The sequence below is a fragment of the Tupaia chinensis genome, unplaced genomic scaffold, assembly GCF_000334495.1.
Source record: "Tupaia chinensis unplaced genomic scaffold, TupChi_1.0 Scaffold000278_1, whole genome shotgun sequence".
In the NCBI taxonomy this organism is placed as follows: domain Eukaryota; kingdom Metazoa; phylum Chordata; class Mammalia; order Scandentia; family Tupaiidae; genus Tupaia; species Tupaia belangeri.
This window is the reverse complement of record NW_006159761.1, coordinates 1189327-1205653: the sequence shown is the minus strand read 5'-3', so window position 1 is coordinate 1205653 and position 16327 is coordinate 1189327. Positions and strand designations below refer to the sequence as shown.

The 16327-nt window shown below is 48.7% G+C and overlaps 1 protein-coding gene across 1 annotated transcript in view; it reads right to left on the bottom strand.

Annotated features, from left to right (window-relative positions):
• Positions 1-267: 267 nt before the first annotated feature.
• The window catches only part of SELL (selectin L), a 23559-nt gene continuing 7499 nt past the window's right edge, over positions 268-16327 (bottom strand). The window contains 5 exon segments of the mRNA XM_027772488.1: positions 268-540; positions 5357-5375; positions 11527-11655; positions 13490-13675; positions 14710-14895. Coding sequence (XP_027628289.1) covers positions 522-540; positions 5357-5375; positions 11527-11655; positions 13490-13675; positions 14710-14895 — 539 coding nt within the window. The 3' untranslated portion in view covers positions 268-521.

Here is a 16327-nt window from a genome sequence, read left to right as displayed (position 1 = left end):
ACTTAAGCAGAACCCTGTTACTTGAAAGTTGAAAAGCAAAGATGATATCAATTTTATGAACTTCCTATGAGAGTATACCCCACTGTACAGAAGACAGAAGTGGTAAACTTGGACCTGCAGGAAAACTAGCCCTGTACTATTGCCGTGTACCGTACTGCACTGCGCAGGCATCAGATTTCGCTGTATTTAGAAGCATACATCACCAGGTACAGCACGGACTCAAAACTGTAAACAAAAGTCCAGAGAGAGCACAGCCAGACACGTTCATATACTACAGTAATCCTTTGTTTCTCCACGGAAAGATCATGAAAACTGAGCTGTATTAACAGATATTGAGGGCTGGGGGCAGGGGGGCTGGGGGCCGTATGCTGGACAATACGGGAGCAGGAGCTGTCAGCCTTGCGGGAATCTTCCCAGCTGCGCTGAAGGAAGCACTCTCTGATGATGGAGACACCACCATGGACGGACTTGAAGAATGCAGTGACTCCATGTCCCAAACACTGTCTTTCACAGAGGGTGGTTTAATATGGGTCGTCCACGCTGAAAGAAAAACAACGCATTAGAAATCAAATTAGGAGCTTAACAGGGGCAGAAACCAAAGTGTTAGTAGTGAAGGTAAGCATCCAGTGAAGCGAGAAGAGGGGCAGGGTAATGCAGCTAGGTATCTTGGATAAGGAGCAGGGCACATGGAGGTGCATGAGAAGACATCCCTAGAGCAGAGCTTCCCCACCTTCATGTGCCTGCCACCCAGGGATGCCATGAGATGAGCACTGGCCTAGGTCCACCCAGGGGTGCCATGAGACGAGCCCTGGCCTTAGGTCCACCCAGGGATGCCGCGGGACGAGCTCTGGCCTTAGGTCCACCCAGGGGTGCCACGAGATGAGCCCTGGCCTTAGGTCCAGCAAGGGGTGCTGCAGGATGAACCCTGGCCTTAGGTCCAGCCAGGGATGCTGCGAGACGAGCCCTGGCCTAGGTCTGGTCAGCCTGAGATGCTGCATCTCTAACAGGCTTCCGAGGGATGCTCAAGCTGCCAGTCCATGGATCATACCTGGAGATGTCTCTCTCTTTGACTCCAGACCTGATGGATCTGAGTTACACTTGGACAGCTTTTGAAGAGTGGGAAGTCAGGAAAGTGGAGAAAGACATGCTCGAATGGAAAGTGCAGTTGGAGAAAGCCAGAATTCACGGACGGAATCGTGGTAGTTCTAAGGGCTTTATCATGGTGGGGTACAAAGTAAGATGATGAAAATCTTAGCTTCGTGAAATAGCTGACGCTTTTTGGTTTTTGGGTTTTTTTGGGTTTTTTGTTTTTTGGTTTTTTTTTTTTGAGTGACACAGTGGTCTCATTCTTGGAAAGGACAGGAGGGACCAAATGTGACATGTAAATAGCACCTTTCAAAGGGAGTGAGCCCAATTCCGAGGCCGGGTCTCACAATGAACAGCCAGGGTGAAACCACAGTTCAACACCTGCAAACATGCTTGCCAATACTGAGATAAAAATGCTTCTGAAAACAAAAGTTCACATGTACCCTCCTCTGAGGTTGGCATAGTTTCTTCCTGTGTATCTTGGGTGTAGCTTTTACTCGGGCAGGATTTAGACACTAGAAACCAAATGTGGTGATAAATAGAACCAGTTTGCAGAAGAGTCAAAATAACCCAGCTAGGATTGAAACCACAGATGCCCACAGTCATTCATTCACGCCCAAAAGCTAACAGGAGTGAGCACAAAGGGCCGTGAGAGTTAAACCAAGGGCTTAACACAGACTGGCACGCAGCACACGTGACTGTGCTCCTCTTGTTCTAAAACCCTCTTCTGAACCCACCCTCCCTAAGTGCCATCACACAGCGGTTTCAGTGTGAAAAAAATATATATCACGTTACTGGAAGAGGTGGGTGTCCGGGACCCACAACTCTAGTTTGGGAGTTGAGTCCTGCGTTCTAGAGGCACGAGCGTTAAGAGAATGATCCTGGACCCAGCGAGCAGAGACCTCAGCTCCGCAGCTGGTTCAGTGGGCTTGGGCTCGCTATTGTACTGCCTCTGTTTCTTTACCTGTAAGGAAATATTAATAGTACTTCCTCCTCTTCTCACAGGCTTGTAGGCAATATTTAATGATTCAGGGCAGTCGAATGCTCAGAGCAGTATGGACCATGGAATTAGTATTTGACATTCATTAGTATTGTGCTGACATGCCATTGTGGTTAAGGTGCTGGACTCCTATGTGGCTGACCATGGTTCAAGTCCTGGACCTGGTGGCTTGAAATCACCTTAGGTGTATGTGTGTGCATGCTCGAAATTCCAGCAGGAACATGAAGGAGAAAGGATTGCAACATGGCTATCCTCGCTGGGTAAGGGGGTGACCTCTCACTTTTCTCCCACTGCCTCTCTCTCTCTGGCAAGGGCATGTACCCTATGACCAAAAAAACTTAAAAAAAGAAAAAACGATTTATTGGTATTGTAACTAACTCTGGCACTGGCTCAAGACCTGTGGAACAGTTTACTTAATTCACTTAGCTATGAAGAGGGTTTGAACTCGATGTCTACCATGACCCTTTCCAGACCAAAAATTCTATGATTCAATGAATTAAGGTCACCTTGATCAATTGATGAAAGGCAGCTGGTAGGTCCTTCCGGGTCCCAGGTGCTGTGGGACCAACGATTTATTGGTATTGTAACTAACTCTGGCACTGGCTCAAGACCTGTGGAACAGTTTACTTAATTCAGTTAGCTATGAAGAGGTGGGACCAGGCTTCCCTCCCAGCCGGTGAGGACTGCTCAGGGACCCCTGCTGCAGGCGGTCCTCACCGGCCCCTGAGCACGCTGCCACCCCGTTACGTCACTTCCCTCCTTCGACAGCCTTCCTCCTCCCTTCTCTCCAGACACCTAAACAGCGACTCACAGTGACTTTCTTCACGCGCACCTCTGTGCTCGCCGAGCAATCGACCTCATTTTCTCCAGCTGAGAATCCATCGGCCGCTACCATATTCCGCCTTCTACTTTTCTGCCGTTTCTCTATTTCTGTGTTAACTCCCCCAGGAAGTAATGATCTCCCTGAGAGCAGGGACAGGGCTTACCCTCTTTGTCCCTGTCACGCTCCGTGTTGTTCCAGCACTGTGTTCAGGAACTACGGACAGAGCCTGTGAGAACCCATGAACTATGAAACTTACTATGAATTCGCATTCTATGGTAATTAGCTTAACACTAATATTCCCTTAGTCATCTCCCTGTGCCCCAAGGACATCTGAAAAAGGAAAAACAAAAGAAAAAACACAAACTGAATTGATCTGCTGCCATCTAATAGTAATTAAAGCAGGTGGTTCCTGTGGCCAGAAAATAGCTCTGGGTAGATTGTGCCAGAAAAGACTTTCACTCGGTTGGTCTGAACATGAAAGACATCTTTACATCTTGTGGGTTTCCTGCCACAGAGATAGGGAAGCCAGCTCAGGAGGGACCCCTTCCTCACTAGGACCCACCCACACTATTCAAGAGAAGACAAGGTGACAGAAGAGAATAAGGGTCCACTGTCCCTGCGAAACCCTCAGGTTACCCCCACCTCTCTCTTCTTCAAGGCCAAATTTTTAAGAGATGACTACAAGTCTGCCCCTGCTTTCTCATCTCAGTGATCCCTCGGGTCTGGGCCATCGACCTGTCTTGATCTCATTGCTGAGAGCTGTTTCTTCACCCATCTATTCTGTCACATCCAGTGAAGAGGCTCCTCCCCCAGCAGTGATGAAATATCTGCACTTTGCTCTTTGCTTAGCGTTCACAGCTGCAGGCTCTTCCTCACCTTCCCCTGCCTCTGGCAACCTGTCCTGCTGCATCTGCTCCTCGCTGACTGGGTAGGCAGTGCTGTCCCTCTAGGTCCGCTCTCTCCCCCAGGTCCTCTTCTGTTCTCACAACGATACCTCCTGAACCATGGGAGTCCCCCAACTCACTTCTGCCCCAAGGCAGATCCCCATGCTGCAAGTCGGCCCTGGGACTGAGAACGAGCTGCACACACTGAAGTGTGACACACAGAGGACTGAGTGCAAGACCTTGGCCTCTGATGTCCTTCTCTTCGGTCCTTCTCCGTAGCAAATGGACCACTGTCCACAGGTCCCAGGGCAGAAACAAACATGGCACTTCTTGGATCCTTCTCTCTCCTTAGCCTCTCACCGGCCACAGTCAGTGAACCTGCCTCCTCTAACCTCTCTCCCCATCCTCACTGCTATTTCTCTGGACAGGCACCATCAGCTCTCACCTCCTAATCTTAAATGCCTCCAGAACAGGTCTCTGGGCCACAAGCTCACCCACCTTCCATATTTGACACACGGTTGTGTAAGGCTATCTCTGTAAAGTGCAGAGCACAAGGCGACACACTTGCCCCAACCCTCTTGGAGACGCTCCACAGACCACAGGGTGAGCCAGCCACTGTCACATGGCCCAGAAACTGCTGCGGTGCCCTGCCTGTCCCCAGCCCCTGTTGTGCTATAAGCTCAGAGCTGAGATGTTCTTGGGGCACAGGAAGAGATACCAGCCACTGACCCTGAGAGCCACTCGTAGGATGCCGGGGTTGCAGGGCGCTGTCTGACCAGCACCGGCCTCTTCAGGAGCCATTGCATTTCCTTTCCAGTGTCCAGCTGGGGTCTTAACGACACCAGGTCTTATCCCCATGGGTCTTTCTACTTGCACTCTCCTTCCTAAAATGTCCAAGCAAGTCCCTAAACTCCTGAAACAGAAATACTCCGCCGTCTTCCTCTCTGGCAGATGGCCAACCACTTTCTTTCATGTGTCTGCATCTCTTCCCAGTATGCTGTTCCTCAAATTAAAGAAATCTGAGCTTCAAGGTCAAACGAAAAAAATATATAAAATAAAATGATAAAATACAGCTTCTTTGGGGAGGCTGTAGGCCGCTTGGGCTTTCCCATGCTTCTGAAGGCCAGGGCGTGCTGGTCATTTACCCTTTCACTGCAGGCTCCGGGGTATGGACATCAGCCTCTTCTTGGAGTCTGGGATGTGCTAGCTTCCCGATAAATGCTCACTGTGTTTAGATTTTCGTGAGCAGCCAGGACAGCAGAGACAGCACAACGCTTCAAACCCTCAAAGAAAGTTCCAGGCCCGTCAGGAAGAGGTCCCTGTAATTAACGGCCCTTTCCCGTGAGAGCGCTGTCTGTCATTTTTTCCTTCGTTCAGCTCCACTAACTCCAAAAACCACTTTTAGGAGAAGCTAGATGCATCACCTTCTCTGGAAACTGCATGTGCATGCGAGCCCCACCCACACTGCTGTGGAATCAAGGTCTGGCTATTCCAGGAAGGAGATTAAGGATGGCAGAAAAGGGGTCCACAGACGGGGGGAGCTCCTTGGCAAGAAAAACTTACCTTTTCTGAGATTTCTTTCCTAAAAATATAAAAGAGAGAGAAACGGCATCAGCAAAAAGTAGACAATTTCAGTTTTTTAATATATTAAAGAAAGGAGATTCCTACCCTTGAAACTGGTTTTTGCAGAGTATTATACATGGAATAGACAGGGAGCTTCTGTGTGTAAAGGGATTTGAGGTCCTGGCTTAACGTTTGCCTCATACAATGACAGGTCCCCAAACAGGACAGCCATGCAGTGCAGCTGCTGCTCGGGTCTCCCCACCTTCTGTGCTGCCCATTAGGACAGAGGCCTGGGTCGAACTCCCTGGTGGCTAGACCCTGCATGCTGTCCACCTCCCATCCTACCGTCATGTTCTCCCTTGGATTCCTCCCTCGGAGACTTAGCTGTAAATTCTGTAAGAAGGGGGTCTCAGGGCAGCTGATGACATAGTGGTTAAGGTGTGGGACTACCATATGGTTGACCATGGTTCGAGTCTCGGACCCAGCAGCTTAAAACTCATACCAGGTGCATGTGCATGTGTGCCCAAGGTCCCGAGAGAATGGAGGAGAAGAGAGTTTGGCCTGGCTGTCTCTCGGTCTCTCTCTCTCTGTCTCTCTGGCAAGCACTCACACCCTTTAGCAAAAATTTGTCATAAAAAAAGAAGGGGTCTTGGGACCAGCAGTTGGCATAATGGCTATGTCACTGGACTCCCATGTAATTGACTGTGATTCGAGTCCTGGAGCCAGTGGCTTAAACTCATGCTGGTTGCAGGTACATGCGTGCCTAAAATCCCGAGAGGAGAATGGAGAAGAAGTGATTGTGGCATGACCCCCTTGGGGGGGGGGGGGATTTCTCACTTTGTGTCTCTCTATTTCTCTCACAAGAACATGCACCCTATAGCAAAAAAAAACTCTCAAGAAGAAAAAAAAGAAAGAAAGAAAGAGAAAAAGGGGGGAGTCTCATACAGCTCACTACATCTGCTTACGGGAATCCACAGAGAGCCTCAGGGCCTCACCTCACTGAGAGTCTTGCAAACCACAGTGAGTACCGGGCTGGTGACATTTCCTTCTTTGGCCACAAGGAGACTCAGGGCCAGAGCAGAGACCCTCCCCCATCAGTGCAGAGGAGCTGGCAACTACATTTCTGTGTCCTAACTTCACCCTCGGTTCCGATTCATTTTTGTACCCTAAATTTTACCTTTGTTTTTCTCACTTTTCAACTAATCTTAATTTGCCATGTTGACTGGATCATAGTCAAACTTACATTGTTTGGGGGAAAGCAGAATATAAATAAGTGAATAAGTGAATGAGTTGCAGAGTCAGGGCCAGGGTAGGGGAGACTGCGGGAAGGAAGTGTCACACTTCTCGGGGACGCCATTTCAGGGGCTGGAAGCTAGAGCCCCAGGACCACCCGGGCCAGGTGCATTCCCACCTGCAGTGTCCTAGAACAGCTCCTGGTCCTCACTAAGCCACGAGTTCCCAATATGTAAAAGCGGTATAATGACTATAACCTCTCTGGTTCACACACACACACACACACACACACACACACACACACACACGAATTCAAAATATTTAGGCCAGGGCCTAGCATTCAGTGCACAATTGCTATTTAACCCTTTCAAATTACTGCTACAAATTACTGTTTTAGGTTTTTCTTCCAAAATTGGGCCTGCTGATGACACAGACCAAATGCACCTAGGTGGGAAGAATCAAGTCTGAATTAATTTCTGCTTTCATCCATTCATTTTCATGTAATTGTAACTTTTCTTTTAGGAGCAATGAATCAACAGTAACGAGGGGCAAGAATGTGCTCCTACTGGGAGGAGTCCTTTTTGAAGAAAAGGGAACTGAGGGCCGCGTTTGGTTTTACGCCCTCCTCTCACCCTGTGTGCTGGGTCAGGTGGAAAATTCTTCCAACCGAGGACGAAAACAGAATCTCATGAATCTGAAGACAAGTGCTTTAGGGGGCGTTCTGGATGAGAGTCAGATCTGACTCTGGCCCCTGTGGAGCTGGGGCCGTAGGCGTCTGGCCTCTGACATCATGACCTGGGTGTCATTTACCACACAGGGCCAGTGGAGCGACTAACGAGAGAACGACAGAGCAGGACAAGCCCATGCCCCGGGAGCATGCTCCAGAGCCCTCCCTGCCCCTTCCCTAGAGGCAGCAGAAGTCTGCGCACCAAGACTAACAAGGCAGGGGCCCGAGGGCCAGGTCCAGCAGGTCCCTCTGAGGGCCGATGCGGGTCGAGGTCCAGGGCACTCCCTTAGCTACCATGCTCTACGTAGTCGCTGGTCCCCATTCTCAAGCTTTCTGAACCCCAAAAGCTTACAAAACCCAAATAGACAAATTCTGTGTCTATACGGATTTATTATTTTTACCTTTATCTCTGTAAGTGTGCGAGCCTGGTTTAGTGAGAGAACTAGCCAGTGTTTCTAATGTCGCCTCTATAGAAAGGGTTTGTGTTCTAAAGACCCGGCCCACAGCTGAAATGCTTAAAGCGATTCGTAGGTTGGAGAGGACAGAACAAAGGCTATTCTAAGGTGCATGCAGATGCCCAGCGCCTGCGGAGTCGTGATGTTTCGGGGTTTGCTCTCTCGGTTGGTACAATCGTAACGAGCCTTCTGCCCGTTATCTGTTTCCTGTTTGCCCACACCGATTCCCACAGCAGGGGCACACAGTTTTCAAGTTATCAGTTTGAGATCTTGTACAGAAATGACTCCAGGTAAAAAGATGTGAAAACCACCTTACTCATTTTCTCAGCCCTCCTTGTAGAGCAGCCTTAGCCAGCTGGTGGGCTGGGTAGTGAGGGGTTCCTCGCTGAGTACACACGACTTTGGCTTTATTCTTTTGATTCTACAAACAACTAAGGATTTCAGAATTTGGGAATAAATTTCCTCCCTATTAAGGCAACTCTCAACCATAAAGTACCACAAAGGTGATACTGAAACAACCACCACCTGGTCCAGGGGCAGGTGCGGTCAGCCACGCCATTCCCCGCCCTCAGCCCTGCCATCGCCACCGGAGCGGGGAGGGCAATGCCATTGTTCTGCGCCTTGACACAGCGGCTGAGTACTGAGCATAGAGCTGTAAAACAGCGGGACCCGTCTCCAGAATTTCTAACGGGGAAGCAGAAATGTATAACTGCTCGGTGTTCTCAGGTTAGACTTGATGACGTTCCTGCACATCAAGAGTGCCCTCCTCCACCATCTTTGTGGACTGGTTAGAAAGCTAAACTAGCACCCCGAACGTTAAATTTGGATGAAAGATCAGATCATAGTGGAAGAGCCTTAGGGACTAATAGTACTTTGCCATTGCCAGCATAGTTGGGCAGGGCGAACTTCGCACAGGACCCTCCATGAACAAAACACACATTAACTCATTTCATAGAGATGGAGTTAAAATGGCAACCAACTGGTGCCAAAGAAAGGCAGCACAGGGTTGCTGGTTAGCAACTGTATTGAGGTGGGGTATTTTATTTATTTTATTTTATTTTTATTTTTATTAGAATTTTTGCCACAGGGTACGTGTGCTTACCAAAGAGAGAGACAGAGATAGAGAGAAATCGACCTCCCCAGGGGGGGTGGCCATACCACGGTCCCTTCTCCTCTATTCTCCTATCAGGATTTTGGGCACACACACACATGCACCTGGTGTGTTTTTTAGGCAGCCAGGTCCAGGACTCCATTTGCAGAGTAGGCCGTGGGATCCAGTGTCTTAACCACTGCACTACTTGCTGGCCCAGAGGGGTTTTTGTTTTGGTTTGGTTTGGTTTGGTTTTGTTTTAGAGGTTTTTGCTATAGGGTACATGTGCTCGCCAAAGAGACAGAGAGACAGAAAGTGAGAAATCACCCCCCAAGGGAAATGGCCATGACGCAGTCCCTTCTCCTCCATTCTCCTCTTGGGATCTCGGGCACGCACGCACACGCACGGCGTGAGTTAAAGCCACCGGGTCTGGGACTCAAACCACAGTTGACCACTTGGGAGTCCAGTGACATAACCATTACTCCAACTGCTGGTCCCCCAGAAGGGTCTTCTGAAAGCTGCCCAATGCTTGTGACTTTCGGTCTTGAATGGTTCTGCCAGTGAGCTGCCAAACGCGGCAACGACACCCAGGGCCCACTGCGGACTGCAGGCTGGTCCCACTTTAAAGCCTGACATGCTCAGGGGAGGGAGGCTAAGAGGAGGGATGCTGTTGTTCTCTGGAAGTGTTCCTTCCACCTTTCCAGCAGCAAGTATTAACTTTTCACACTGTTCTTCCCTTTTCTTTTCCACCCCAGGGTGGAGGGAAGGTGCACAAATGCATGTGGTTAGAGCTGAGGCCTTGGTGAACAGATGCCCCGGAGAACACTGGGAGTTTCTCCCACGGACATGCAGCTAAGTGTGTGACACCTGAACAGGCCAGGTGTTTGCGAGCAGACTCAGAACCTTACTGGACAGTAGGTCATCTCTCGGTGCAATCGCATCACTCAGTCAAAAACGTGTGGACTCTTAGAGGACAAAGATTATGTGTCCTTTTTTTTCAGAATTAAATATGAGTGCAGAGCATTAGAATATCTCATGTAGTTGTTATCGTTCTAGCAAGGTGCTGTGACATCACAGACTTTCTGAAAAGCATGTCAGGGGAGAAGCAGAAGCAGCCGGCTTGTTTTAAGGACAGTGTGGGCTGGGCTGAGTGCACAATCTCCAGGGACCGATGTCTGCAGACCACAGGCTTCGCCTCCTGCCACAGGGATTCTAGTGCACTTAATTTCCTGTGGGTTTATTTCTTCTCTTTTTTGCTATTTCATATGACGCTAAACCCACTTACTTTTTCTCAGTCGCCTTGCCAGCCAGATGATGAACGCCAGCCCAGAGAACGCAGTAACCATAACTGCCACGGGGATGAAGAGGGGGTTATAGTTACCCTCCTTGATCATCGAGAAGCTTCTGTCGGACTCTGCAAGAGAAATCAGCGAGGGACAGCATGAAGCCGCAGCACTGCCTCCACCCACCTCCTAGCGTTTGACTTTTGTCCTCCATCTTCAGTAACAGCCCATTTGGTGCCATTCAACAGTGGAAAAACTGTCCGGGGGAGGCCATAGTGAGTCCACCGCAGAGGCAAAGGCTGGACCAGCACTCTGGCCCCAGGACCAGGGATCCCGATCCCCAGATTTGTGATCCATGCTTGGGAACATGTCTAAAAATCTTAGTGCACAGCCATGGCTGTATTTACCCCATGGTCTATTCAACGGTCAGAACTCTGAAACACTAGGAAGAGCTAAAAAGCCAATTACAACTTCAGGAAAATTAAAAACCGGTGATCTGAACTAAGTAATTATCAGCCCAAGCACTTTTAACGCCTTTACTTTAACACAGCTGTGCAAAAGCACGCACGTGCCAGAGATCTGCACGGATCGCTCTTTCGAATGATGTCCTGCCACTGCTCCCCACCTTCTTCACAAGCAGAGGGACGTACCCACATACCCTCCCGTAAGCCCAAACTATGTTCACTTGGGCGTCTTTATTGAAAAACACTGTTATGAAAAATTTCTGATATCACCCGCCAGAAGGACACACAGGGTCTGTCAGTGCCTCTCATTCTTCACATCACTTTCATGACCCTTTTCAAGGTGTTTCCACTCCCACCCAAACATATAAGGAGGGGAGGTTCAAGGTTCCACCAGCTCCAAACAGAAAGCACCTACAGACTCAATAAAGACGAGGAGGGACCAGCAGATGGCATAATGGTTATGTTGCTGGACTCCCACATAGTCGACTGCAGTTTAAGTCCCAGACCCTGAGACTTAAAACTCATACCAGGCATGTGCATGCATGCCCAAGATCCTGAGAGGAAAATGAAGGAGAAAGGATTACGGCATGGCCATCCCCACTTGGGGGATGATTTCTCACTTTCTGTCTCTCCGTCTCTCTCTGTTTCTCCTGGGAACACATGTGCTCTATAGCAAAAATCTCTCAAAAGAAAATAAATAAATATCCCTGAGAAGCCTGGTGTGCAATTCTCTGAAGCCCTCTCACCTCCTGCATCCTTTCTGCTTTCCGACTCCACTCCCTGGTGCACAATCTCCAGGGACCGATGTCTGCAGACCACAGGCTTCGCCTCCTGCCACAGGGATTCTAGTGCACTTAATTTCCTGTGGGTTTATTTCTTCTCTTTTTTGCTATTTCATATGACGCTAAACCCACTTACTTTTTCTCAGTCGCCTTGCCAGCCAGATGATGAACGCCAGCCCAGAGAACGCAGTAACCATAACTGCCACTGGGATGAAGAGGGGGTTATAGTTACCCTCCTTGATCATCGAGAAGCTTCTGTCGGACTCTGCAAGAGAAATCAGCGAGGGACAGCATGAAGCCGCAGCACTGCCTCCACCCACCTCCTAGCGTTTGACTTTTGTCCTCCATCTTCAGTAACAGCCCATTTGGTGCCATTCAACAGTGGAAAAACTGTCCGGGGGAGGCCATAGTGAGTCCACCGCAGAGGCAAAGGCTGGACCAGCACTCTGGCCCCAGGACCAGGGATCCCGATCCCCAGATTTGTGATCCATGCTTGGGAACATGTCTAAAAATCTTAGTGCACAGCCATGGCTGTATTTACCCCATGGTCTATTCAACGGTCAGAACTCTGAAACACTAGGAAGAGCTAAAAAGCCAATTACAACTTCAGGAAAATTAAAAACCGGTGATCTGAACTAAGTAATTATCAGCCCAAGCACTTTTAACGCCTTTACTTTAACACAGCTGTGCAAAAGCACGCACGTGCCAGAGATCTGCACGGATCGCTCTTTCGAATGATGTCCTGCCACTGCTCCCCACCTTCTTCACAAGCAGAGGGACGTACCCACATACCCTCCCGTAAGCCCAAACTATGTTCACTTGGGCGTCTTTATTGAAAAACACTGTTATGAAAAATTTCTGATATCACCCGCCAGAAGGACACACAGGGTCTGTCAGTGCCTCTCATTCTTCACATCACTTTCATGACCCTTTTCAAGGTGTTTCCACTCCCACCCAAACATATAAGGAGGGGAGGTTCAAGGTTCCACCAGCTCCAAACAGAAAGCACCTACAGACTCAATAAAGACGAGGAGGGACCAGCAGATGGCATAATGGTTATGTTGCTGGACTCCCACATAGTCGACTGCAGTTTAAGTCCCAGACCCTGAGACTTAAAACTCATACCAGGCATGTGCATGCATGCCCAAGATCCTGAGAGGAAAATGAAGGAGAAAGGATTACGGCATGGCCATCCCCACTTGGGGGATGATTTCTCACTTTCTGTCTCTCCGTCTCTCTCTGTTTCTCCTGGGAACACATGTGCTCTATAGCAAAAATCTCTCAAAAGAAAATAAATAAATATCCCTGAGAAGCCTGGTGTGCAATTCTCTGAAGCCCTCTCACCTCCTGCATCCTTTCTGCTTTCCGACTCCACTCCCTGGCCCCGGGCACACAGAGATCAGCTTCTCTGGAAGCATCTAACGATCCACCTTAAGATGCTCATCACCCATGCAGATGGTCTCAGGGGAAGCATGGGTAGCTATGTTCCCCTGTGACAGTTCTGCCCCCTGCCAGGCACTGTGTGAGGCAGAGGGTGTGAAAACATGGCCCTCATGCACAGGCAGACTCAGGAAGCATCGGGTTAGCAATAATTGAGAACTACCACTACTTTAGGAATTAAGTGATGAATGGTGAACAAAGAGGTCGAATTATAGTGAAATAAAAGAATAAGTAAAAAATAAATCAGTAGAGACAGTGGGCTTCACTTTAAGAGTTAAGATGAGGGGCTGGCAGGTGGCATGGAGGTCAAGGTGCTGGACTCCCATATGGCTAACCACAGTCCGAGTCTCAGATCTGGAAGTTTGCTTTCTCACTCTCCCTTTCTCTCTCTCTCTCTCTGGTAAAATCAAAATATAATAAGAAATAAAATAAATAATTTTTTTTAAAAAAGGAGTTAACATGAGTTGAGAAAAAAAAAAAACAACAGCTGTCACTAAATGATAGCCAAGGATCTTATGGGACCTTAATAAATACCTTATTTTTAGGCCACATGTAAGCAGCAAAACAAAATGTAAGAATTTAGCAGACCTGTTCCCAGCGAGTGCTTTGTCATCTGCTCCATCCTTAAGTCATCAGCATGTCAGGGCAGATTTACTCACTTTGACATATTGGACTAGATCTGGACCAGGCTCCAGATGACCCGCAAGTGGTCCTCCTCTCCCCAACTAACTCAGTTCCTTCTGAGCAGTCAAAGCTGCAAGTGGAGGAAAAGCCGAAGTGGGCTCGGGGGTGACTGCAGTCCATGGTCCCCAGGTCGGGCGCTGTGAGGGGTGCACAATGGATCACTGCAATGAGAAAGAGCAGATTGGCTGGCATTCCTTGACCCTCAACCGAAGGAGTTTGGCCAACGCTGCCGAGCTCAACTGCGGAACCATCCACCTGAGTCTAGACGATCCTCATTTCTAGATGCTACTTCTAGTCACGCGTCCAGGCTACTTCCCTTGGGATGACGGTGGGTGGTGAGTCAGGGATGGTCCAGGCTGGCCCCTGACTTGGCAGACCCAGCTCTGTGGCAAGCATAGCCAGGCTGCCTTGGCTTCGAGCTCTCATAGGATATGCTCCGTGACACGGAGACTGCACACGTGTCCACCTGTTCTCACGTCCACCCAAGCAGTTTTTAAAGACAAGGCAAATCTCAGAAAAAAGACCAACTTCTGTGTTATATTCCAATAAATGATTTGATAACTCTTCTGAGATTGAAACTACCAGAAAAAAGTATCAGTGTGGAAAATGTACCAAATATTTCACAAGTTCAAACCCCACCAGTTTCTCCCATAGGAGATTATTTTGGCAGTTAAAAAGGAAAAGGCTACCGTATTTCAAATTTAAAAAAAGAGAGAGAGAGAGATTGTGTTTTTGTTTTTCACAGCTGTTGTTACTCTCCCAAGAGTTGATATGGGATGAAAAGTAAAAGATGATCTCAAAAATAAACCAAGGAAAAGAACCAGAAAGGCCTCTGCTTCCCTGAGAAGGAAATCATCGGTGGAGTAGGACACATACAATAGGTGTTAGAGGACAGGAACCAGACTTCAGCTAAGGTTCAAAAAGATGGACTATTAGTGCCTTGGCGATGAGAAAAATAAAAACCACACTATAACCACACTGTTACCCACTGGGAGATGGCTTCGGGATATTTGGGTTTGTGTTGGGTTTGGGGGTTTTTCTTTTTCATTGTTATAAGAATAAACCCTTTGTAAAACATCCCAGAATAACCTTAGTTAGATTAAAGTATCCTCTGGGCTTTTTATCGAGGCTGCTGCACAGCTGCGAACGTCCACCACGACCACCAGGGCACTGCCTCTCATCCGGAGCCGCTCACCTTGACAGCTTGGTTCTGGGGAAGACCAGTTTCCAAAAGACGCGCAAGTGGTTTCTCCAATCCCAGTCAAGTGTGTTCCCTCGGAGCAGTTGAAGACACACTGCGAGTTGAAGCTGAAGTTCCCCAGTGGGTGAGTGCAGGTCATGGCGCCCCACGCGGGAGCCTCCAGAGGTGCACACTGAACCACTTCAAAAAGGAAAGAAACAGCGATGGGAAGTTAAGAGGCCCCGGGGCCTGGAGTTGAACCTAGCTCTGCTATTTGACCACTGTGCCTTCCCCAAGATTTCTGGAGCCCGCCAGCTTCTGTGCCTTCGTCTGTGAAGGAGGGGGAAAGGTGACTGTCTAACTTCAGGTCGGAGCAGGCACTTGGTGCAACTCAGTGGGTGTGAGTCAGGGGCTCTGAGCCTGGCTCACCAGTCCTAATTCAACGTCAGTGGCTCTTCACATTATGGTCTTTGGCATCATCTGGAGAATTAACTGTTAAACCCGACATAAGTGGGACGGACCTGCTCTTTTAGAAACAAATGCCACATCAGAGCCCGTGAATGTTGGGAGTGAGAGGTTCAGTAAAGAATGAGCACCCACGGGGACTAGCAGTTAGTGTAATGGCTATGTTGCTGGACTCCCATGTAGTCGACCACGGTTCGCATCCCAGACCTGGTGGCTTAAAACCCACGCCAGGTGCATGTGCGTGTATGCCCAAGATCTCGAGAGGAGAATGGAGGAGAATGGAGGAGAAGGGATTGTGGCGTGGCCATCCCCCTGGGGGGTGATTTCTCGCTTTCTGTCTCTCTGTCTCTCTCTGTCTGTCTGGTGAGCGCATGCGCCCTATAGCAAAAACCTCTCAAAAAAAAAGAACGAGCACCCACGGTCAGTCCTCACAGGTGAGATGAAAGCTTAGGAAGCATCTTGGCCTCAGCTCTGTCTTTATTCTCTCTAGAGAAATTCTAGAACTTTGCCTTATTTGATTTTGACAACTTTTTCAGAGACTGTATCTGTGCTCCTCCTCTGATTGGTGGTCCAGGAGATGAAATTAAGACTTGGAAATCAAAGTCTTCACATGGTAGTTGCTGCCACGCCACTTGGGCAAATATCGCAACTCTCTAGTCTTCACCCTTGTCTATCACATTTGAGTCATCGTTACGACCTTGCTGCTGAGATTTCAATCAAGAATAGACTCAAGGAACTAGAAGAATTTTCATATTTTCCATATACAGTACACATCCAAACTAAAATAAACTGTCCAACTCAATTTGGGCCCATGGCAAGTGCCTGCCACATGCCAGGCACAGTCTGAATCTCGCAGATGCAATGATGAACAGGAGGCTTGCGGATCCCAAGAAGCTTTTAGTAGCAGAGTGCATAGACAAGTAGCAGGGGACTTTCACAAATATAGGGATGAGAAAGAAATGCAAGGTCTATCAGAACCTGGAAAAGGAACACTTCCCCTGCCTTAGGGTCCAAAGAAAGGTTCCTAGGAAAAATAGTCCCCGAACTATAGCTTAAAGATGAGTAGGCACGTTAGCTGTGTAAAAAAATGAAAAAGCCACAAGCCAGCCACGAGACACGGGGCACGCACACTGACGTGTACAGAACTGCAAGTGTTTCGATGCTACTA